This window comes from Struthio camelus, chromosome 1 (genome assembly GCF_040807025.1).
Source record: "Struthio camelus isolate bStrCam1 chromosome 1, bStrCam1.hap1, whole genome shotgun sequence".
Taxonomy (NCBI): domain Eukaryota; kingdom Metazoa; phylum Chordata; class Aves; order Struthioniformes; family Struthionidae; genus Struthio; species Struthio camelus.
This window is the reverse complement of record NC_090942.1, coordinates 205873900-205898236: the sequence shown is the minus strand read 5'-3', so window position 1 is coordinate 205898236 and position 24337 is coordinate 205873900. Positions and strand designations below refer to the sequence as shown.

At 40.5% G+C, this 24337-nt stretch overlaps 1 protein-coding gene across 3 annotated transcripts in view; it reads left to right on the top strand.

Annotated features, from left to right (window-relative positions):
• ELMOD1 (ELMO domain containing 1) overlaps positions 1–24337 on the top strand; it is a 59914-nt gene that overhangs the window by 18698 nt on the left and 16879 nt on the right. For 2 of the 3 annotated variants that reach the window (XM_068930344.1, XM_068930343.1), the window contains exons 2-5: positions 11161–11254; positions 21677–21822; positions 21977–22005; positions 22766–22863. In XM_068930344.1, coding sequence (XP_068786445.1) covers positions 11238–11254; positions 21677–21822; positions 21977–22005; positions 22766–22863 — 290 coding nt within the window. In that variant the 5' untranslated portion in view covers positions 11161–11237. Of the gene's footprint in view, positions 1–2563; positions 2638–11160; positions 11255–21676; positions 21823–21976; positions 22006–22765; positions 22864–24337 lie in introns of all 3 variants that reach the window. The other variant, XM_009683804.2, reaches the window with a different exon arrangement.

Here is a 24337-nt window from a genome sequence, read left to right as displayed (position 1 = left end):
GTTCCATAGAATCCCAAAATCATAATGCCACTAAAAGTGGCGTATTGGGCATAGGGCTCCTGTAGCCAGTTCCAGACTGCACTGGTGATTAAATAAGTTTTTTCCACTGATCTTTGTTTGTTTTGTAGTGGTCCTACTGTTTATTTAAAAAAAAAAAAAAGAAAAAGAAAAAGATAGGGTCTCCACCTTCTATTGTCTTCCAAGATCCTTCAGGCATCAAGACTTCTTGCCCATGGTGTGGCAATAATTCACTACTGTACTGGTAATACTTGCACAATCAGGTGGGTCAGCAGATAGTAGGAATGGGAACACAAAGTGGTCCAGTGGTCATGGAAACCGTACTACTCTTCCATAGCTCCAGGAGGTAGACCATAAGAGTAGCTACTTTATTCCCTTTTCCCACTTTGCCTTAGCAAAGCTACATCCTTATCAATACTGACTTGGATGTGAGCCATCAAATGGGTTGTGCTTCTGTGCAAACTAAGATCAATGTAGGGTTTGTTAAATTTGGGCTTGCTAGGCCTTCAGTGTCAAGGCAGCTTGAGAAGAACAGATGGACTGAAGGAGGAAGATGATTTCTTGCTGTGCCGTTTGAGCATGGGAGAAGAGTGGGGAAGGGAGAAGAGCAAGAGTGCTCATAGAGGAAGATGTGGGGAACAGGACATACCTTGGGCACAAATTTAAAAAAAGCAGAGAAGGCCATGCAACCTGCCCCTACCATTTGGTGGGTGACCATGATGAAATCTCCAGGGAGCTGTGAGACAGTAGTGTTCTTTCTTGAATTGGTTTGTCCTGACCCTTGCAGTACAAGTTTTTTGAGTCAGTGTTGTGTAAAGACAACAAGCCCTGATCTTGGAGCCTCATATAGGAGGTTTCTATATGCAAATGAGATGTCTGAAAGCTGTTAGATTTAGGTTTCTTTGTGGAAGAGAAAAGTGTTTCAGCATTATTTTTTGATATTACAGACTGTTTTAGCTGGAGTGGTTTTTCATCTCCTTCTCCCTCCTTCCCCCACTATTTGTTATATTGTAGGGATGGTTTGAAACTGAGATGTACTACTTTTCCTGGGGAGGAGGGTTGAGCAGCAGAGCATGAGCAAGGAGTTCTTGTTCTGTGCATCTTGAATGTTCAGTTAGCATGATATGTAAGCCAAGCACTTCCAGAGAAGCTCTAGAGCATGAAAAACATGAGATTGGTCATCATTTCGGTCAAAACCAAACAAAGGATGCCCCTGAAAATGGGAGACAGTTTGGGTCAGCGCACCGTGCTGTATCATGCAGGTTACCGTCTCACAGATGATATCTGTTTTTTGATTACTGAGTTGCTATCAGTGTATCCACAGGGGCTCTGGAAACTTGGTTTGTTCATTTGCTTTAAACAGTATTTCTAACTATCACTTTACTCTTTTATAGTCCTACCCTTTACCACCTAAATGTATGTGCCCTGTTAATCTAAGTAGCAAGGGATGTGGAGGGAAGAAGGTTTTCAGTGTTGTGTTAAGAATGAGTGCTGTTATGGTAATACTGTCAATCAGCCTGTCCTAGTTCGTATTCTTCCTAGGTCTGCTTTTGTTCTTCTTCCCATGAGTAACATTGCAGATAGTTTCCAATGATCTTCATGTCTCTTTCTTCCTACATTCTCCTTTCTTTTCACTCTTCCATCATCAAGTCTTTGTCAGAACTCCTTATGTCCAATAGTGAGCACAGGAAAGAAAGCAAACACCTAGTAGCACCCAGTAGAAAGTGGGAGAGGGAAGGACAACACCATGGTAACTCACCTTTTCCTTGCTACTGACCTTTTTTCCACTTGTTGAAAAGGAGGACATGTTGGACAATTACCACAGAAGGACAGTTCCTGGGCCCTACCTGAAAGCTTTTTTTCATCTGTCTTGCTTACTGGCAAGTACACTGTTACTGACTTCAAATCATGCTTTCCATCATCTGCCATCTGTAAATTTTTGTCACTTTTTTCCTTTGACCTGGTCATGTTAATGGGGTGTTAGTGTTACTGTTCCCCTCATTGCTGTGAATATCCCCATCACCAAGCTCCATTCTAGCTTTCCTTCTCTGCCACTGATAGCAGTGCTTGATTTTTGTGGTGCTGTTTGCTAGCTTAAGCTACAGAAGGACAAAATTAGTCTAACTGCAGTTAGTTTGACAGTTGTTCACTCCCCTTGTGAACGGATGCTAAAAACTGGTAATATATTTGTGACCCATGCAAGTTGAAGAAGCAACAAGTACCTGCAGGAGCACAAGCCTGTCTGAATAATAGACTTGGAAAGATACCCCTGAAGTGATTTCTGACCATATTACAATTTCAATTTCTTACCTAAAGAAGAGCTTAAACCTGTTCCAACTAAAGTATATAGTTTGCAGTATTTATAACAGCAGCTTGAGAAAGTTTTCTACTTTCCCTGGGAAAGCAGATTCTTTCTTCTCCCTAGACCTTGGTGGAACCAGAGCAAACTGCACTGTGTATGGTTTTCTGTGCAGCATGTGCATAACTAGAACTCCCAGCAGGGTCGTATACTTGGAGTTGCCCTAGTTTCCTTCTCCCTCTCCAGGGATGCAGAACATCTCACTGAGCAGCAAACAGAAGGTGAAATAGGCCACAGCATTTCCAGAAAACTGCAATGAGGTATGTGGTGTGCTTCTTTGTTTTAAGTCATCTCGACTACAGATTCAGTATGTTGCTCATTTACTGTGGTCCCTCTGCAGATTGCAGGACCCCAGGTAGCCAACGGCTGGTGCATAACATTTGCCATAGGAGGTTTGATGTCTCACAGACATGGTGTTTCTTAACATTGTCCAGCTGGCTTGCATCATGGAAATTGGTTATTTTTGAATCCTGGGTTAGGGAACAACATGTCCATAAAGTAACAGAAGGGTAGTAATAAACTCTTATGCACCCACTCTTGCCTTTCTGCCTTGGAGGCTAATGGAGAAGTTGTCACTTACATGTCAAAGTGATCTAGATGCAGTGATAGGAAAACTGGGCACCATGTCAGGCAATTTTCTGTTAGATCAGTAAGAATTATGTCTGACACTCACCAAATTTCTGGGTAAACCTACTGCTTTATCCTTCCCTAGCCTGAAAGGATCATTTGGCCTCTGTAATGATGCCTGTGGTCTTTGTCTTGGTTTTTTGTCAGTTGTTAACCAAATAAGCGTGAAAGACCCTAGTTTTATGAGCACTCATGCTAACGCTTATATGGGGTTGTATTAATCAGATGGTTAAACTAATCCTACCTGTTCCAAGTAGCTATAATAGATGTTGGAAAGGTAGGGTAAAGAACAGAGCAGTCATTTCTAGTGTAATTCCATTGACAAGGAGGATTTGCATTAGACCCATTGGTAGGATGATGAGTTTCTTCCCCCAAAAGCTATACTGTGTATTGGGAGTTGGCAGGGCTCTGAAGCAAATCTAGAATTCAGTTAACTTTGGTAGCAAGTGAAAAGGGTAAAGATGAAGCAGTCCCTGCTCCTTCCCCTCATCTAGGCAGTGAGGGGAAAACCAAGAAAGGCAGGTGAAAAGGGCATCGGTTGGATTTGGAAATAGGAGTTCTATTTATTTATTTAAACATTGAGTTTCTGCAGTAATTAGTCCGAGAGCTAATGCAGGATGCCTCTTTCTCTTGATTTGATGCATCCAGTCTCATAGGATTTATCCTAATGTTGGAGGAATGTTGCTACAAAGTGTAATGTTTTATTTAGAACAGATTTCCTCTCAGTACAAGCTGTTGTATGGTGTGTATGAAAACAGCAAGTAGGCTAGAAACATTGAACTGAAAACCATGCAGACACAGAGAAGCCAACCAGATAAAGTTGCTGTTCTCCTGAGTGAACTCATCAGAGGTCAAATGAAAGTTCATAAGAAGTAGCCAGAAATGATGCTTTTATTATAATGCATGAAGCAAGCATGCTTAAAAAAAAACCACGTAACCTCCTGCCATGTTGTCCTGGGTTGAAATGAAGACTGTTTTCAAGCATGAGGATTTTTTTTTTTTTTTAAAGCTAGTATTTCATCTACTCAGGCCTCTTCTGGTTAAAATGCACTTTCCTCAAGAAATACATTGTTTCTGTCTATAATGCTTCCATTCCTAACAAACAACACTTGGAAATGCTGTAGTTCCATTTGAAGTTGAGCATCTGACCGCATTTCTAGAAGCGTACCATATTCTGGGATGTGGAAAGCCTCCTCTGCCTTCTCATCTTCATGTTTAGTGTTAAGAGATGGAATGTACCCAATAAAGTAGTCACTATAGACCACAGGTGACTTAGTATACTTATTTCTTCAATATCTTTCTGCATCACGGCAGAACTGAAACAATGAAAATCAGTAAAACTAGAATATTTCTATAGCTCTCAATGTGAAATAGGTACATCTGTACATCTCGGTTGCTGAGTGTTTAAAATTTATCTTGCTTTAAAAAGTCAGTGACAGAAAAATAGATCTCTGCCCTTTGAGAAAGGCTGCCATGTGTTGTGGAGCTGTTTCTACAAGGTTGAATTTTGATGTTGTCTGTGACAAGCTGTGGGTTATCACCTAGCAAAAATCTACTGAGAATTGCAGTGTTTAGACTTAACTGGGTGATGATAGAGGTAACTTAACAATGTGGGATTTGGTGACTAAGTTTTCTTGAATCCAAATGTAATCCTCTAGCTTTTTGTAGCTGTCAGATACAGTCACTGGGAGAGCCTCCTGATGCTTTCTTGTTTCTGTTCTAGTCTCTGTGAGATTACTTACCACTTTAAAGAGGCAGTTATGCACCGAAGTGGTAAGTTCGGACTGTAGAACTAGACTTTCAAAGTACTATTCTGTCTTTTGTGTCCCTCCTCCCATGACCCTACTGGGATTTTAGGCAGTACAAAGAAACAGCTGTGAACAAAAGCTTATATTGTGTGTGCTCATGATCTCAAACGGGTCCTTTTAGACGGGACTAAAATTCAGTAAAGTCTGACTTCATCTAGCCTTTCTTTCACCCTCTCAGTGAAATACAGAAACATAAAATGTCAACATGTAATGGAGATGAGGAGAGAAAATCTTATTACCTGTGACAGTGTAACTGAAGTCAAGTGTTGTTCATTAACTTCATCAATCAACTGTGACATTTTGTTCCAAGACTTTCTCCTAAGAATGCTTGAAATTGAATACCACCTCGTCTCGGGTGCATGGAAACAAGAATACCCTTCTGTATTGAGATGAGAAACTGAGCTCCCAAAAAACAAGTGTCAGCTGTTGGTCTTTCAGCTGGTCCTGACTGTGGCTGCATCTGTTGGTGTAGGACAAAGCCACTTCCGAGCCAACATAAAGTATTTCAAGCCTCGATTTCACAGAACTTGGAAGTGACCTGTTTCTCACAGCCATTTCAATAAGGGATCAGTTTCCCAGGTTGTGTTTCAAGTCAGAGTCCTATGCACTATAATTACTAAAATGCATAATAATGTCTAAATCAGTACACTGAGTAAGACCATTGATGATTCTTTATTTTTACTGCATAGTTGAAGAAACTGTTTTAATGGAGTTTGGGGTTTGGTGTGTGTGGCAGGGGGATTGATTTTTCTTGTTTGTTTTCTGTGTGGTTTTTTTTTTTTTCTGTCCTCCACTTTGAGGTATTAATGCAATTAGGTAAAGTGTCAGTAGAAATGTATCTATTCCATAGTAAGCAATATTTGCTAAGAGTTAATATAGCTTGACTGAACTGGGGCCCTGGAGTTGTGGGGGGTTAAATACTTGCAGCTGTGCATATGTTGGCAGGACTGTTATGGACTTTCTTATTCTTCAGTTGTAAGTTCCTTACTCAATTTGCTTGTGGTCAAACTGAGTAGTGGAGACTTTTGTCAGGGAGCAGAGGTGCGGAGGGAGTAATCATGTTCCACCCTCAAGCTGAGATTGTTTCGTGGGAGATATTACTAATTACATAATGTTTTAGTGCGGAGGTGGGAGTTCTTAAACTATTAAAATAAAATTTTAAAACTTGGGTACACTGATCCCAGGATCTCAGATCACTCCGAAAGAGTGACTATAGGGAGGGACCTCAGGAGGTCTCTAGTCCAACCTCCTGCTCACAGCAGGGTCAGCTCTGATGTCAGACCAAGTTGCTCAGGGCTTGATTCAATTGACTCTGTCTTCAGAAGTTTAAGAAACTGGGCAACCTGTTCCAGTGCTTGGGTGCCATAATGGGCAGGAAAACAGGTCCTCCATATGTCCAAAGTAAACCTCTCCTGTTTGAACTTACGCCTGTTGTCCCTTGTCCTCTTGCCATGCCCTGCTGTGAAGAGCCTGCTTCCATCTCCTCAGTGACCTTCGTGTAGGTACTGGGGGCTGCTGTCAGGTGCTCCAAAGCCATCTCTGCTTCAGGCTGAACAAGCCCATCTACCCGAGCCTCTCCTCGCAGGGCAGGTACTCCAGCCCCAACTGTTTGTAGCTCTCCCCTGAACTTCAGTTTACTGATGATTTTCTGGGTATTGCTGGGGCCCCGAACTGGAAACTAGGACGTTATTAATGTGGATTGTTAGCCTGTATTCAATTCTGTTTATCTTAATGGTGCTGCTGATTTCTCTTCAGCACAGCTATTCTTTCTTTATAACTAGAATAAAACCTTTGAAATGTTTGTAATATGCATTAGCATGCCAGGTGAGTTTCTTGCTTGCAGATAAATATTGTGAGGAAAACTACCATTGTTCTATATTTTACTCTGCAAATATTATGATTTATATAAAAGTATTAAACAATACATTTTTTTCCGTCAACTATATCTGCAGCCCTCTTGAAGACAGAGTAAACCCTCAGCTTCAGAGCAAGATGTGACTTTTAGGGCTTACTCTTGACTTCTTTCAGCCTCCAGTAACTGTTAACCTTTCAGATTGTGACTTTTTGCTATAGTATTTAAAAGAGAAAACAAACATCAATTAGTCACAAGAATCCAAACAGTTAATGTTCATTTAAGGAAAGCTTTGTTTACATTTTTATACAGATCTTGTAATTTTATTGCAGTTGTATGTAATTATATTGCTGCTTATCCAGGAAAAGCTGCAGATAGTTTTAGGATGGGAAACTCCTGTCCAACTTAAGAAAAAGCTAGATGAATAAATTTCCAAGGAATGGGGTTGGGGGGGGTTGTTGTGGGAGGGAGAGGGGGTTATTTGTCATATGGGATGAAATCTCCCAAGGTGAGTTCAGATCTTCCGTATGCACAAGTTTCTCAAGTCTTTGCTCTGTCATCACGCAGCTATAGCGTTAGAACATGAATCTGTTGTCATCCCAAACAGCAAACCTTAAACCTTGGCCCGTGGTTTTCAGTGGTAGATCTATGCCTTGTTTCTGTAAGGGATTCCAAGGGTTCGACCAAAGATAGCAGACAATCAAACCTACTTGTCTTCAGGCTTACTGCAGTTGCTTGATTAAACCAAAATGGGTTTAAAATTTACCTAAAAAGGGAGAAAGGGTAAGTCTTTTCCAAATTCATTTGATGATAAAATGTGACTCTATAGCTTGAAGCTGGAACACTTTCTTATGATGTGAAAAACCAATATGCAAGTTCTCGGTCTGAGTGAAACCATATAAAAGTACAAACACAAGTTTCCAGCATGCTAGCAGCCAACAGGTTGTCATCCATTGGATACCTTTCTGGCTTTGGAAATTTTGTTGTGAAAGTGGTGTTTTTTGGCAAAAATGATTTTTCTGCGCACAGCTAAATCTTGAGGAAACTGGTATTTTTTTGGTCTCCACAAATACCTGGCTGTTGTACATTTCTCACTTAAGGGTAAATCATATAATTTTTCTTCTTTCAACAAGCTCACAATGTTCATTACCCTGATTATTTTTCACCTGTGGAAGTTCCCTTTGCTGTGTCTCTTTCTTTGCTGCAAGCGGACTTTGCAAGCATTCCTGCTCTACAAGCATCCAACTTAATGAAGAAATTATTCTGGTATATCTTTCAGTAAGAAAATAGGAGGCTGTGAGCCAAGTCCTTCTGCCTGAACCCCAAGTACTTTTTTCCAAGCACATCTGATGGTAATTGACAAAACAGTTTGCCTGAGAAGTCTCAGAAGAGGTGCAAATAAATGTAGTCTAAAGCTCTTACTCATTGACATGCTGTAACAAGTTTCCTGGGAGTAAAATAGAGTAATTTTTTTTTCTTTCGTATTTTCAAAGAAGTCTACTTTCTTTTGAGAAGAGAAGAGGTTGGTGGAAATTAGGGGTAGCCGCTCTATGGTTTTATGAGTTGTTTAATTAACTCAGCTGTGACCAGGTCCATAGTTTTTAGAAGTGGATTCTAAGTAATTTAAGAGTTTAAATAGTACTTTCTTCATTTAAAAAAAAAAAAACTTATTAAACTCCCTTATGAAGGTATGTGGAAAAGGAGAATGCTACCCTCTGGTCCTACTTATTTAAAGGTGATTTTGTAGATTCTTGCCCTCAGATTCAGCTTCCTGGTCTAGCATGGATGTCAATACCTTAATGCTGTGTTTGTGTCAATATGCATGAATTGTTGCAAGAATTGCAGAGCATAGCATTAACTTCTATCATTGTGAAGGCTATGACCTGTTCAGTACAATGCCTGTCTGCCAGGCATTAAAGTAAATTTCTTCTCTTATGTGGAGCCAAGACAACAGCGTAGGCTCTGCATACTTTTGTTTGTGCTGAAAGCCTTGCATCCTAGTCTTAAATTCCACCTAACTACCAAGAAGTTAATTGCTTTTTGTGCCAGTGAAGGAGGCTGTTTTTGAGGTCGTGGCTCTCTAACCTGGCGATGGGCTAGTTCTATGCTGTAGCAGACTTGCCATTCAAGCTTGCAAGGTGAACTTCAGTCCCTCTCCAAGCTGGAGATCTTTGAGTTCCATGGCCTTAGGAACCTCAACCCTAGAGAGGCTCTAAAATTTACATTTATCTTTTAAATTCATTATTTTTGTTTATTTCTCAAATAATTTAAAAAATAAAAGGTAGAGTAGCAAGAAAACAATTTTATGAGTAATTTCAAGGACTATTTTAAAAAAAAGATCCAAAGTTCATACTTTTAACCACTCGTCATGTGTTTTGTTACTTATTTATGAGGTTTTGTGGGGCAGAGGGGAGAGCAACCAATGGCCAGATTCACAAAAACGTAATTTGAGTTTACCTTTTGGGCAGAAGACAGGTGTGGATGAACAGCAGTGTTGACTTATTTAAAAGTCAGTTCTTGAAACAGTCTAGCTCTTAATGAGTATTCAAAGAAAAACAAAAAAATGGTTGTAGCTCACTGCATGTTTTGAGGCTTCTGCCATGCCATGTCTCAATAGATTCTGGGGTTCACACAAGTGCAACTTCTCTTCTTTTTGGAGCAGTAGTGAAGGAGCAGCATCACTTTCAGCAAGGTCCCTGATCAGACTCAGGAGGGAGCTGACCTCGGAGACTGAGGCCGGCACACATTTTGGAAGGGGTTGATTTGACAGCTCCTGGCACTCTTGGTGTATTCCTTACACTGCTGCCCTCATGGGTCAAAGTATTGTGGTGAAGCTTCCTTCATTTACGTTGATGCTAAAAAGCTGAGACGCAGCTGTAAGAATCTTTCGCAAACTAGCTTTTGAACAGCAAATTATTGGACTGGAGAAGAGGAGCAGGTTACATCCCCTCTGGTTTTTGCCCATCTCCCATGCTCCCTGTGCTTGCTGTTGTCTGAGACTTAACAAAAGCTGTAACGGGAAGTAGTGGGAGCCTGCCTACTGTGTTCATTAATGAAGTAGTTTGATGTGAGCATCCCTCTGCCCTTGCAAGCAGCTGTCACTGCAGCCAGCACCAATTACAGCTGTATTCAGGGGACAGCAACATGATTCAGCCAGTCAGAAACAATATAAATGAATGAAGCCTTAGCAGTTCGGGGATTATATATTTTTAGCAAGCCCTATGTGTATGTGATGTAATCCAACAAGATAGCTGCATTTTTCTAAACTTAAATGCTTGTTCTCTTCCTGTCAGCAAGCAACAGCATAATGTAAAACTAGCAAGTAACAAAAGGGAAAGAAAATGAAAACTAGATGGGGTGAAAGGATTTTATCCCAGCAGTGCTGATGGGTTCTGCAAAAGAAGAGAGGGTTGAATTTCTCTGTTTCCTAGATGTATAGCTTTCCTTTCTATAACAAAGGTGGTCAGATTTTTGTTGGGCCTCTAGGAACTTTTCAGCCTATTCTATACTGTGCAAGTGGAAAAAATGGACTGGTTTCTCAAGAGCGTGGTGCTCATTCAAGATTTCATGTGTGGTCGATACTAGTACAGAAATTTAAAGTGTGGCCTTGTTCTTTTTAAGTATGGAAGCTGTCCCAATTGCCAGCACGTGTAACGGTATTCTGGTTTCTGGCAGAAAATGGAAGGTATTTTTATTGCCTTTTGCAGGATAAGAAGTATAGTCATCTGAGAAGTCTGCACCTCTCACTCCAATATTGCTCATATGTGAATACTGTTTTAGAAACCTGCAGTAAAGAAAAGAAGCAATGGGGGACTTCGTAGTGCATGGGCAGGGTTATATATTTATCAGGTTTCTTGCTGAATTGTTTATGTTCCTCAACTCAAACTAAATGGTAATTACAATGAAAATTAACTCAAGGATTCCAGTTCTCGGAACTGATTGGCAACCTGGTCAACTATATTTGTTCTAAGACATCAGCTGTATCACTTCATAAAGTTTTCACCAGGAAAGTTTTGTTACCGGACGTATATCCTATAGTGACTTAAATCAGGACCTAGTAGTAGTTCTTTTCTTGCATGCTGCTTTTACTTGAGATATCCAAGTGCTGTTACAAATTCTGAAAAACAGAGGGCTTAATCTGAGAGCTGAAGTTCTCTTGAGATTGCCATTTAGAAGCTGCTGTGAGCCACACTGCTGCTTAAGGAAGTGCTTGAAACAGCTTGAAACAAATTCCAGGTGTTCTCACTTAATTCTCTGCTCTTAATTGAACTTTTGATCCCTCAGAAGAGGGACATGGATAGTAGTCTGGCCAAAGTATGCACTCAGGCTGAGGAGCATAAACAAATTGAGACTTTTGTTTTTACTGAGTGAGTGGGTTTTTTTCAATACTTAAGAAAACATACAGGCGAGATCTTTCAAGATCAGCTTACAAACTTGAACAAATGCAGAGTACCTCTTTTTCTCTGTTAGTAAATATCTTAATTCTGTTTCTACAGAACTGGTATCTTCTGCAAAGAAGAGGCTATCAGTGATCAGCTTATTACAGCTCCAGTAACAAAGCAAAACTGTCATCATGAAGCACTTCCTAAGGTAACTCTTGCGTATTTTTTTAAGTGTTAAATGATTATTTTTATGCTGCAGTAACCTAAATGTTTTAGTGGTTACTAATAGCATGGAAGGTGTGAACTAGTTCATACTAGATTACTTTCTGTTCACCTAATTCACTAGTTAATTAAAGCTGTTTCAAAATGACAGTTCTAATCTTAAATTTCCTTTTCAGTCCTTCACAGGAACAAAGAATGCAGGAGCTGTCATATGGTATTGGGTCAGTGATCCATCAAATCAGCAGCAGATCTCTAGTGTCTGATGTGTCAGAGAAAAATAAGAGAAACAGTAACGTTGAGCAGTGCTTACAAAATGCTTTTCCCTTTTTTGCTTGCCATGTGGATTTTTACAGTGCTACTTATGAAAGCAGAGGAAGGAAAGGGGAGATGTCTGGTGTAGATGTGCAACCATTTTTGAAGAGTGTGTGCTCCGTATTGGGAGATATGTCTAGCTATTACTTGCTCCTACATATGATTTGCAGTTTTTCCTCTATAAAGCAGGGGTAGTACAGGGGACTTGCGGAGGCCAACTTCAGGTGCAGAGAGCTAATGTCCTCTGTTCTGTATTTAGTGGAGAGAGTTAACACTAGAATTTCATACAGAACAAGAACTTAATTTGTGTATAAGCCAAAGCAATAACGTTCTGTCTGGATGGGAAAAGCCTCTTCAAGAGAGCGGAAACATATGCTTCTGTGTAGAATTTCTGTCACTATATATTTCTTCTTTCTTTCTCAGCTGTTTATAGTAAAGAATATCATATGCACTGTGGATGTTAGTATCATTACCTCTAGGTTGATCATCTGTAATGACTTTGTTAGGCCAGCCTTGCCCTAAATGTTTCTGTGGGGTGTTACAGCCCCACTTTGGGTCAGTTTCTTCAAGTACCGTCTTCAGCCAGATGCAGAGAGACTCTGTAAGCAGGATATGCACAACTTATTTACATTTTTAATGCCTACAAAAGATGACTAGGATTTAATGAGCCATTAGGCTAAGTATTGCTTCATAAGGCACCAGTCAGGAGCGAAAGGAGTAGCCGCTGCAGCTCCATGGCGGAGATCCTCCATGGTCTCCAATCTTCCTGCAGCTGCACTGACGCTGAACAAATAGCAGAATGGTTCACGAGGAGCCTGACTAACTTCACTGGGGTATTTCTTCCCTCTGCAATTTTATAACCTCCCATGTTGGAGTCTGGAGTCCTTGAGTTGCTAATGATCTCCATCTTGGCAGTCCTACTTCCGTTTGTAATTTTTACCTTTCTCTCTCTGTATGGACTTTATCAGCAACCTGAGCCATGGCTAAGCAGCTGTACTACATGGGATCTGGGGCATGAATCCTGGCTAAACAGGCTTCTAAACCCCTGTGGGTGGGGTGGAAGCTTACAGCTGGGGTTACAGAGCGCATAACACCTTCCCCTCTTGATGGCCTGATATCTTTTGAATCATGATGTCCTCCATGGGAAGAAGCTGAACTGCTAACAACTTCTAAGCTGCCTGCTCTTTCCTGACTGCAGTAAACACTTTGCTTTTCCCTTTGAGCGGTTGGTTCTGCCCTCCTTTTGGTTGTCCTGGCTCCCTTGGTGTTTTTTGAATGCTGGAAGAAAAAATGCTGTTTTGAATATTTAAATTCTTGTACCTCTCCTGAGAAGAGGTGGGGGTAGTTTCCTCATGATATTTCTGAAGGCAGTGGATCTTAAAGGCTTTGAGGAGAAGTCTCAATGGCATCAGCTTCTCTTAAGTAGCCAAGGTAGAGCCTCTGAAAAGCAGTTGGTTATGTAAAAACCACATTCTAGGACTTATCTTTCATGGAAAGTCGAATATTCTGAATGCAGAACAAAACAAATTAGGAAAAAAGTATAGGACACCTCACACAAGAAAATAGTATTAAAATGGAGAACTCCATTCTGTTCAGTTATGAGCATCTGGATTTTTCTTTTTATATTAATACTACAAGATAGGACTGATAGGACTACTGTATTTGATTTCTTGTATTTCATGAGTGTATGTGAGAAATATGGGGAAATTAATAAACTTTGGTCATCTTTGAGAAAGAGCACTTACTGGGGAAAGTCAGTTCTGCTGCATGCATCTGAATGTGGTTGCAGGTTAGCGTGATAGGGAAAAAGCAACTGAGTTAGGAGCTGCAAGGAGATCCGGAAGCAAGATAAGGATATTTAGCCTCCAAACTTGGATGACAGTTGGAAACTAAACAATTACACATCTTCTGTCCTGAATGTTTGTCCATTACCAGCAGTAGCAGCCCAGGATCTTGCTAAAATTGGCCTTCACTCTTCATCAAGATCAAATGCAGGGCCAAATAGCGTCATGGTGACAAGAAGGCTGATTAGTGGTACAGCATTTCCAGTTGCACAACATGGAGTAAACACTGGACTGGCTGATGGTGTCTACAGTTCATGAAACTTCCCTGTTATCAGTTTTCCTCCTTGGATAATGATCCTGTAGATATATTTACCAACAGTACATCCTAGAGTAATAGGACAGGATGAAAATTGGATGAGTAATGAGAATGAGAGATGAAGCTTCAAAATAGCTGAAGGGAATTCTATCTTGAGAAATGGAGACTATGCAGACGATGGAAAGGGTCCCAGGGCTGATTTTGAAGGAAGATATGGAATGAGGGACTGAAAGCCAGAAAAAGAGGTTCTGGCGACATAACACTGTATAAATGTAGACTCACTGGTATGGAATTTTTATTTCATTCAATTGATACTTACCTTATAGCTATGTCTTGCCTTTAAACGTAGGGCAGAGAAGGAACTTGAAAGGACAGAATATAGTTGTGTGAAATCACTGGACTGATACCACAGCGGCTTCCAGTAGTTAAACTAGTTTAGATATTTTCGCGCAATTCTGCATTATGCTGTGTGGATAGATTACCTCTGTGCCTAAAACCAGTTTAGTTAAGTCTACGCAAAGTACAAGTGATCTTGTTGACTGCGGTGTAGAAAATACTGTAAAACACGTGGAGAGGGGAGCTGAGGATTCCTTTGTTAAATTAAGATCAGCTCAACTGCTCCATCTGAGTAGTGACAGTAGGGTACCTACTGCTGCTGTGTGTGCAGCAGATACTTACCTGGAGAGCTCAGGAGAATCTTGAACAGTAGCTTTCAAATGCAGGTTATTTCAAGAGAAGGCTCTTGCCTGTAGGCAGACTGATCACTCAGCTCTACAGGAGGCACGTGAACTGGAAGCTTGCTGTAGTCCCTGCTGCTACTATCAAAGGGCAAGTCTGTATACGTTGTGTCAGGGTGCTCTCACTACTATTGGGGTTTGTCTTCTAAAGAAAACACTGAAGATCTGAGTAGAGATAATGAGGAATTAGTGTAATTTGCATGTTGATTTTGCTGTACCTACTACTCATCTGTTAAACTGATAAGGCTTTTTATAATCAGCCTAAAATCTCCTATGTCTGTTTTCTTTTTAGATAGATATTTTGTGTGTGTGTGTGTGTTAACATTCCTAAGTAGTCTTTTTTTCTAAACCTTTCCTCCTAAGCAGGCAGATGGCTTGTTCAGTCTTCCTTATCTGGACCTCTGGAGAGCACCTGGTCCAACTCCCCTGCTCAAACCAGGGTCAGCTGGAACCCATGTCCAGTTGGTTTTGAATATCTCCACAGATGGAGGATCCATAACCTCTCTGGGCGACCTGTTCCAGTGCTTAACCATCCTCAAAGTAAAGTGTTTTCACAGGTTCAGGCAGAGCTTCCTCTGTTTTAGTTTGTGCCTGTTGCCTCTCATCCTGTCACTGGGCATCACTAAAAAGAGTCTGGCCTTGTTGTCTCTACTCCTCCCAGTCACACAGTGATAAGATCCTCTTGAGCCTTCCCTTCTCCAGGAGGAACAGACCCAACTCTCTCAGCTTCTCCTCATATGTCAGGTCCTCCAGTCCTTCAACCCTCTTTGCAGCGCTCTGCAGGACTTGCTCCAGCAGGTCCGTCCGTGTCTCTCGACCTGGGGAGCCCAGCAGTGGACACTGTACACCAGATGCAGCCTCACCAGGGCTGAGTAGAAGGGAAGGATCACGTCCCACAAGGTGATTCACAAATACGTGAGCTTTAAGGGCCTCACATGAAAGGCAATAGAACAAGTAAAACTGTTTGAACAGTGGCTGCTCTTCCACATTTGTAGCAATTGCTTAGTTTTGCACATTTGACACTTGTGCCTTCTCATCTTCAAAAGAAGGCAGTAAGAAGACACATGCTTCATGCCATTAACAACACTAGATAATTTATTTTTTTGCATGAACGTGATGAATTTTTTCCTAGTAAAACAACAGATAAGTACCCAACATTCCTTCAAAAATGTAGGGTATACGTAACAGGGTGTATATATATACTTGAGTTTTCAGGAGTTTTGGGGGGAGGGTTGTTTTGATTTGGGGTTGGGTGCCCCCCCAGTCCCGAAGATATCTTCTCAGAGGTAGTCTTTACATGTTACAAAATGGCTTAACTCTGAAGATACTTACCTTTACTGACAGTCACCATCTGTACTCTGACTGGAAAAGGAAATAGCAAGTATAAAAGTTTTGTTTGGTTGGATTTTTTTTTTAGTGGTTCATAGTACTCTTCTGACGAAGTTACTTCACTAAATGAGACCATAACTGAGAAGATATGAGAACATGTATACTGTGGTGCCAGATAGTAAGACTAACTATTGAACTGAAATCCTAAAACACTTGAATGAGTAAAACGCAGATATTCTAAGCAAGTAATTACTAAAAACAGTAGCTTATGCATTCCATTTCTCAGTCCAAATAAATTACTTCCCATGTTCCTGCCTGTCACAGGACTGTACAGTGTATCTGAAGAGCTAAGAAAGTGGGCCGGGTTACACCAGGGGTTACTAGTTTAAAATCTAGGATCTTTTAATAATGTTACTTTTCAGACTCAAGAATCCATAATGTAGCAGAAATTCACCTCTGCCTTTTCATCTGTCTTTTCAATAGCTGCTGCTTTCCAGTGGAAAGAAACTTTTTAAATCAGTCAATCCAGTAATTAGAATAAGTTAGGAAAGGAAAAGGATACAGTTTCTTGTCTTTTTCAGTCTGACTTCCACCTTGCTCTCACTTGAATTATTCCTAAAGGTTGATGTATTACTTATGAAATAATAAAACTGTTTCTCCATGAAACACTTAATCCTTCAACACTTTTTTTGTAAGTGGGTTTTTAAGGACTCTGTCGGTGACACTTCCATGTTGATTTTAACCTATTTATCTTAAACTTCTGTAATGATAGCTTAGAGAACCAACTGTAGCAGACACTTGGCTCTTCTTCAATAAATCCTAGAAACTTGACACTTTCTCTTGATCTACTGCAAAACTCTAAGCAGTAACAGATTTTAAGCATACATTCTGTGTTACTGAAGTCACATCAGATAAAATGTAAATCAAGTCAGTTGAAAGCAAGAAATGTGAAAGTGTGGAATGCTTCTTTTTTAAACTACTCCTATGTATTCTTTAGTTGCTATGGTGGCTTTCTTCTGTGTCTAAGTAGATAGAGAAATTGGATTTCAAATTTCAGTTGTTGTATGTATGAAAAGGCGTAGTATGTTTTTATTTATTTTAAAGGTGCTAAAAGCAGGCTTGTGTGCATGTTAGGAATGATGACTTGAACAGCACTTCATGGCTGACCTTGTATACAAAATAAGTTACACAAACTGGAAATAATCAAGTTAATTAGTTCCTAATAGTGTAGTGTCACTTACTTATTCGCCTATTTGGTCATGTTGATATCCACAGCTAACGTGTCCTTGATTTCTCAAGCCATAATCAGAATTCTCAGTAAGGAAACATTGATGTGAACATTATTAAGCCCGGGCAAAATGATTACCCATATATTACGTGATGGCTGTGACATTTTTTTTCCCCACTTAGTTGAGTATGTCCTTCAGGAAAAAACTAGTTGCATTTCTTGTTTTTGTAGAACATAAAATGGGGGACCCAGTGCAGAGGGGAAAGGCTGTTTATGTAGATCCAGTGGATTTGCAGGGGGCAGGTCCAACTCAAAGCTGAGCTACTGAGGTTTTAGCTCTTACTCTGTGTTCTTTATGGCTTATGTTTATCTGGGTATTTCGGATCCTTGGATTTGTAGGACCCACTTTCTCCTTTCTCTCATGGAAGAGAGCCCTCGAGAACCTGAGCCCTGCTATTGCTGATATAGGTCAGTGGCCTTTTTGGTTTTGCAGTACTGCTGCATTCCTGATAGGCCTTGCAAGGTACTACCTACCAAATTCCTTTGTTGAAGTTGCCCTTGGCAGAAGATTAAAGCCAAAAAGTCCACCAAATGAGAAGCAGGGTGACACACGACAAGGAAGATATCTAAAAGTTAGAAAGTAGAAGAGCAAGGAAGACAGATGTGAAATAAAGGCATATACCAGCCCTTAACTGACCTTTGCTAATTGTACAGGGAAAAAAAGTGAAGTTTCTGTGTAACTTCAGGCTACTGTGATAGTAACTTCAAACACTAGACAGTATTTCACAAGTCACTTTCCAGACATGCAAGCAAGAGTATATTCATTTCAGAACATATGGTCCTCATCTTGGAACCCAAGTAACACGTACACTTTTTTCCTGTAGCTTTGACCTCAGAGTTCAGTGACCTTTTTGTGAGCCAGATTGGCAAAACCGTGCTGAGTTGCTCTAGCATTTCTCTGGAACGAGCAGGAAACTTCCTGTGTTCAAGTGGTTGGCATGAATGATTAGGAGTTTTCAAGTGTAACTTCTCAGAGGGGGGATGGGTGCATGTGTCTGCACTCATACAGCATCCTCATCAAGAGAACTTACTGTTAATTAGGCCTATGCACTTTAGCATCTTATTATACAGGGTTTTTTCTTTGAATTTTTTTTTTCTTGAATAAAGGTTAATACAAACTCTTGTAACACACACTGCATGCATAAGCACAAACCTGTAGATGTGTACAGTTGCGTGTAATACAGGAGGACAAGGAACCTGTGTTGGGACGGGGAAGAGTAGGATGCAAGTCTCTCAAGAACATCTGTGTGCCTGTAATACTTCTGTTCTTAAAGCATTTCCGAGGAAGTGAAGTATTGTTGTTCGCTCCCTCTTAAAAACTGCATGACTACACAAATCGCTAGTAAAGCACTGTCCATTTTCTGTGCCAAGAAAATTTTTAAAGATGAGCAGGAAAAAAGCCAAAAACACAGAGGAGGCCTGGTAGGAAGAAGGTTTAGAATCCAATCCCAAAACAAACTAGGAGTTAATGCTACTGTGCCATAGTCAGGTACATATTTTTCATGTAACATATCCGTAAGGGTTCTTTCTAATGCTATACTGTGTTTTGTTTATAGCTGCTGGTGTCCGCTTTGCTTAAGTGAACTGAAATGCATAGCTGCTAAAATAGCTTTTATTTTATTTAATTGGTAGTATGCTTTTATTACAGGATTTCTGCAAGCAAGAATTCTCTCTTGTAAAGAACAACCCTTTTGAAAACAAACTTGCAAAAAAAATTTTGCCATTCATGTTATAAGCAGATGATTTCAACTGTCTTAAGCTTAAGATGGATGAGTGATAGAAAATTGCAGGTATCCACAAAGGCAAACTTCCTTCTCTAAACTATCTAGCCAAAATTAGTGTTTATTTGCTTTATTAGAAATAGCTTGCTAAGTATATTTTGGTGAATCATGCACCTAGTGTTTCTCTGTGCAGTAGTGACACTTTTTAGTAGTTAGCACTAGTTTGCACTAGTTACTTTGTGCAAACCACAGCTGAAGCAAAACTTTAATGGTGAATGTTGTTGTAACCAGGGAAGATCACAGCTCTATCCCATTTAGCATTTTTCTTTGATTTGCCCAGTTGTCATTGAACCTAAAGACAGCAACATAATATAATTCCAAGGCGCTTAACTCTTAACTGAGGATTTATCCATGTCTTGCGATTCAGTAAGAAACCAGAATGCTATGTAACAGAATGAGTTGTGATGTTTCAGCCCTAGAGACGATTAAATGTAGACGTGAACCATCTTAAAGGATTTGTGGTGTTTGTAGGACTAATCTTGTTCACTGGAAGTAGACCTTTTCTGATGCGTGGCTCATGTGAGGTGAAGTGAGCCTTTCCTTCCTTCCTTTTCATAAGAATGAGCTCTCTACGTAACAAATTGACCAAATAACGACCTAACCTTTGGAAAGAAAGCAGAAAGCTGTCTTTAAATTTTACTAAAAATGTATGATGAAAACCCAGAACTCTGTTTCATTGCATTCCGGGTTCCAGTTTGGCATTAACCTCTTAGGTTTGCTTCAGTGGACCTTCAGCCTGAGGAAGGAGCTGACGTGGGCTGAGAGGTTGTTGTAAGTTAGGTTTTGATTCTTCTTTGAGTATTGGTCCTTAGTTGAACCTGTTGTGGCTGATAACGCATTTCTACTGGAAAAACTGAAATATCCAGTGTTAGCCTGTGGTTTTAAAAGCCACTGTTAAAGGTTGCAGTTAGTGGGCTCTATATGAGATAACTATTTGTTTGTCTTAACTGGCTTGCACTTCTGACTGTTGGAAGGTATAAAGAATGACTGCTTGGCTGATGGAGTTGTCTCCTGACAACTGATTTTGTTCTTAATACTCTAGTTGATTGCCTGCTGTAAAGCTTGCACAGACTCCTTGTGGTGGTGTGTTCTGGTGCCTTGGGGTGGGGGAGAAGCTTCAGCTATTTCACTCTCAGCCCCTGAAACTTGGTCTCTAAGATTGATTCAAATGTGGAAGCGATTCCTCATTTTAGTTTTCACTTTCTATCTAAAACAGAGTCTTCCTGTTGCATGAAGAAGGTTGCCTAAATGCAGGCATTCAGGAATGTTAAACGAATTAACTAAAAGTGTGAAGATAAAGTGCATGCTTTGAAAGCGTATTAAATCCCTGTGTAGATGCTCTCCGTTTAGACATAAAGTGGCTTTAGTTCCCTTTAGCTTAATCCCCCTTGACGGGGAATTAAGCTAAAGGGAAGTCATGCAGATTAAACTCCTGTGTGGACGTTAACATGACTTCTCTTTCCTTTCCTGCATGTCCCCTTAAAAAGGTGCTGTTTAGGACCTGTTATGAAGTAATGGAGCTCTTCTGGCTTTATTAAAGCTATGCTGATTTGAGTATCTGGCATCCAATATTTCAAAATAACCAATGCACTTCTTGGATATTATCGAGTCTCTTAACAAGTGTTTTCTTTGCAAGTGTCAACAGCATGTGATAGAGATAACAAATTAATATGATGAATACACATGCATATACATGTACAAGTAGACTTAGAACATACTGGGCCAAGTTACTTTTGACCATTAAACAACAAACTAGTGCATTAAAGTTGTACCAATGTTTCTGTTATCAGGTCTGTGAGGTCTTTGTAATTCACCTGTTCCGAGATGTGGTTCTGGGCTCAAGGGCTCTTGGTGCTTCTTGCTCCATTTTGTGTCCTGGTGCCCCTAATAGGGGTTGACAGTTGGTTAACATGGAACAGTCTACTCGGCTATAGTTTGAGAAACAAGAAAACTAAATTTTGTGTCCAAATAAGTTATAGTCCATGAATCTCTCTAGGGTGTCATAGGTAATTGGGGTAGCTTGTGGTGTGTGGGCTTTGGTAGCAGCTGCAACAGTGACAAACTTCAAAATTGAACATGTCTAGGTGCAAGGTGTTCCCAGGCTTTCCAAGGATCGTGGGATAAACCAGGCTGGATGGGATCCCAGGAGGTCTCTAGTCCAGCATCACACTTGCAGCAGGGTTGGCTCTGAGGTTGGACCAGGGCTCAGGGCTTTGTCCGTTTGGTCCTGAAAGCTGCTGCTGCTCCATCCTTAAAGTACTGTGTAAAAAAAGCTGACTTCGGAAAGAACTGCCTTTCCTCAGGATAGGTACTGAAGCCCGTGTTTAGGGGAGGAGCAATGCTTTCCTTAACTGGGACTGTTCATTTTTAGAGGTATGGAGTTGGTGTTGGGATTTGTTTGTCAGGATAACCACCACTTTGGAAGAGCTGGTTGCCAGGGCAAGGCTAAGGAAGGTGGAGTGTGGTGGCTCCCTGGGTCCTCTGCAGCCACCATAACCAGATGATCTGGGCTTTCTTCTCATACAGTCCTGTTTGCCAAAAACGTTATCAGGAAGCATATAGCCTATTGTTTTAAGGGAACAAAAGCCTTCCTAGAAATACTCTTTTCAAACTCTGGAGTTGTTTCCTCTTGTGTTTCTGACTCTGAGTTTGTGTGTAGCTTTTCCTTGGGTAAGATTGAAAAGCATGATTTAACACTTACCAGAATAAATTTTTGCAACATGAATGCTGTTTTTTGCTTTAAAGGTGCCATTAGGCAATGACAATTTGTGAGGAGGAAGTATCTTCTATTTGTGAGGGGTGGCAGCCTTGTCAAAACAAACTGCTCAAATCTCTTATTTTCAGGCTTCTCTTTTTGGCAGGATGTTTGTTCAGGTATGCCTGTACTTCTACTGTAAATGCTTGTGGCGCTGTCTGAAATTTGTGGTCAGGAAACTAACAGGACGATGTGAATTGCAAAGGATCTGTTACAATACCAAGCCTGGAGCTGCCAGAACTATGAAAATAGGTAACTGCAAAATACTCAGTGTTACGTGCCTTTGTGCATTTCTGCATGCGCTAATAGTGGGATGACTTTGTTTTTAAAAATTTTAATGTTAAGTGAATCCAGTATAAATTTAGCTAAACTGACACAGCACTTTCAAATACTATTCTCTTAACAGAGGCATCGCTGAAGAGCTCAAAAAGTAAGGTAAGTGTAATATCTCATAATTCGCCTTTTTTATCGTGTCCTGCCCAGTCACACTGTTCAGTCTGCTATATGCTCACCCCACAAAATCACTCTAAGGTTTGATATGACTTCACGTTAAAGAGCATCTTCTACTGAGGACAGGTCAGTGACTGCACTAACAGGTGATCTTGCAAAACTGGGGAGTGTTCCCTGTCCTCTGTTCTGTATTTAGCAAATTCACAGGCTAGTTTAATTTTTAGACAACACCAGAAGGTTCGATTTCTTTTAATTTCTTTGAAGGCATGTGCTTTTTGTGGTTTTGGTGTGGGTATTGTGGGTTTTTTGTTTTTAATAGTGCACTTCCAGGGCCACCTCAACAGGGCAATGACTTGCAAGAGGAAGGAAAACGTTATACTGTTTCACTGCAGCACATCTGGAGCATGTGCCAAATGCAGGCTAGCAACTCTGATGTGACTAGGTGGTTGGTCTGAAGCTACTTTCTTGACCAAAGGCCTCAATGCAGATCATCTTCACTGGCAGCTGCCATAGAAATACATTGGAAAAAGTATAGGAATGGAAAAGTGATTTGAATTCTCATGTAGGGATCTTGCTCTGAAACTAGTCAGTGGGGTTGAATAAAATTGGAAAGGCTTATATATAGTGAGTTGGGTCTCTTAGGCCCTTAACCTAAAAGCTTTCAGGTATAATGTTTGCTCTTGTTAAGTTTTATTGAATAACGATTTCCATAAGAATTAATGTATGTTTAAAACCTTTTTTTTAGCGATTGCAAACTTCAGTAAGTGTTCACCCTGATGCTATTGAAAAAACTATAGATGACATCATGGAGCTGAAAAAGATTAATCCAGATATAAATCCACAGTAAGTCTGTGACTTCCTTATGAGACAAATTGGAATTATTGATTTCTTCAGTGCCTAGGTCCGTGGAGAATGGGTTCTCCATAGCTATTTTGGTACACAATTTGAAGATTAGTTTTATTTCTCAGTGTAAAAACACAAGTTAAACTTTGCTGTCAGAAAGCTGGTAGAAGAATGAATCGTCTGTTATGGTGACTATAATAGACATCAAGTCCTGAGTCTCTTTACCTAGCTGTTTCCTGAATCTTGCTGCCTTAGTATGTTGTTGGTACTTTGATTTATGGGGGTCACTTCCCTAAGGATGAAATACCACCAGCGCAGGTGGTCATGGCAGTGAAAGTGATGGCTTATTAGCAAGGCTGTGGACAGCCTCCTGGGTAGGGAAGAAACTGTCATATCATAGCTGATGGAAACCATATAGTTGTTTAAATTTTAAAACCCCTCTGAATTATCCAAGCAAAAACAAACAATACAGCACAGCCAAACCACTATGATCTTGTGTCATTAAAAGAGTAGGAAGTTATAAACAAACCCTGTAATTTAAAAAGCTGGTATTTCAAGAGTAAGTAGTAGTATTTTTGTTGTTCTCTCTGAGTCCTCAACTTGAGACAACAGTTGGGATGTGAAAGGTGGTGTCACGAACATAGAAACCAACTCTGCCACTAAATTGCTCCTTTATTTCAAATTGATTATAATTCTGTTAAGCTTTAATCATCTAGATTGGAATTTTCCATATGTGGCACTTATTTCATACCAAATTTTGGGGGAGAATTTCAGCAAAAGCAGACCAGCTATTTCTTTAGCAGGGGTTAACAAAAATGCATTGGTCTGCCGGCTTTTAAGCACCAGAAAACCTGCAACTGGCTGTCTTGTTCAGAAGCTCTGGCTGTCCCTTGCATAAGAGAGACTTAATCTCCTGGGGTAAGGACAAGGGGACATATGTCATGCTGTATGTGTTTCCACAAATCTGTATGTAGTCATTTTTGTTAATGTAGCATCTTTGCACAGCTGAGCTAGCATCCTGGGGATGTTTGCACTGAGCTAGTCTGCTGTTCTTGGAGGCTATGGGGTGCTGTGACCTGAAGAGGGAGGAGGCCTGGAGTAGTTTCACCTTGTCAATACATTTAAGATAATGCTATGTATGTTCAGCGGAGGGATAACACTATGTGTATTCAGTGGAGGGAGAAAGTGGGATAAATAAGCAGGTGGTAACATGTATGGTCTCCACTAGCTCTGGAGGGAGGCTGTGAAATACTCCAAATTTCAGACTTGTCTCCATCTCGCTGAGCCCTCGGAGCTGCTTGGGGTAGGTGTAGGTGTGCCAGGCCACATAGACTGTTCCTGCGCACTGAGAACTGCTGCTGCTGGCACGTAGGTGTCAGGGAGGAGATGCGGGGCTACGACTGTTCACTCTGCTCCTCTGCCTGGCATTCCTGTGAAGGAGAGAAGCGAGCAAGGGTTAATGAAAAGGAGTGTT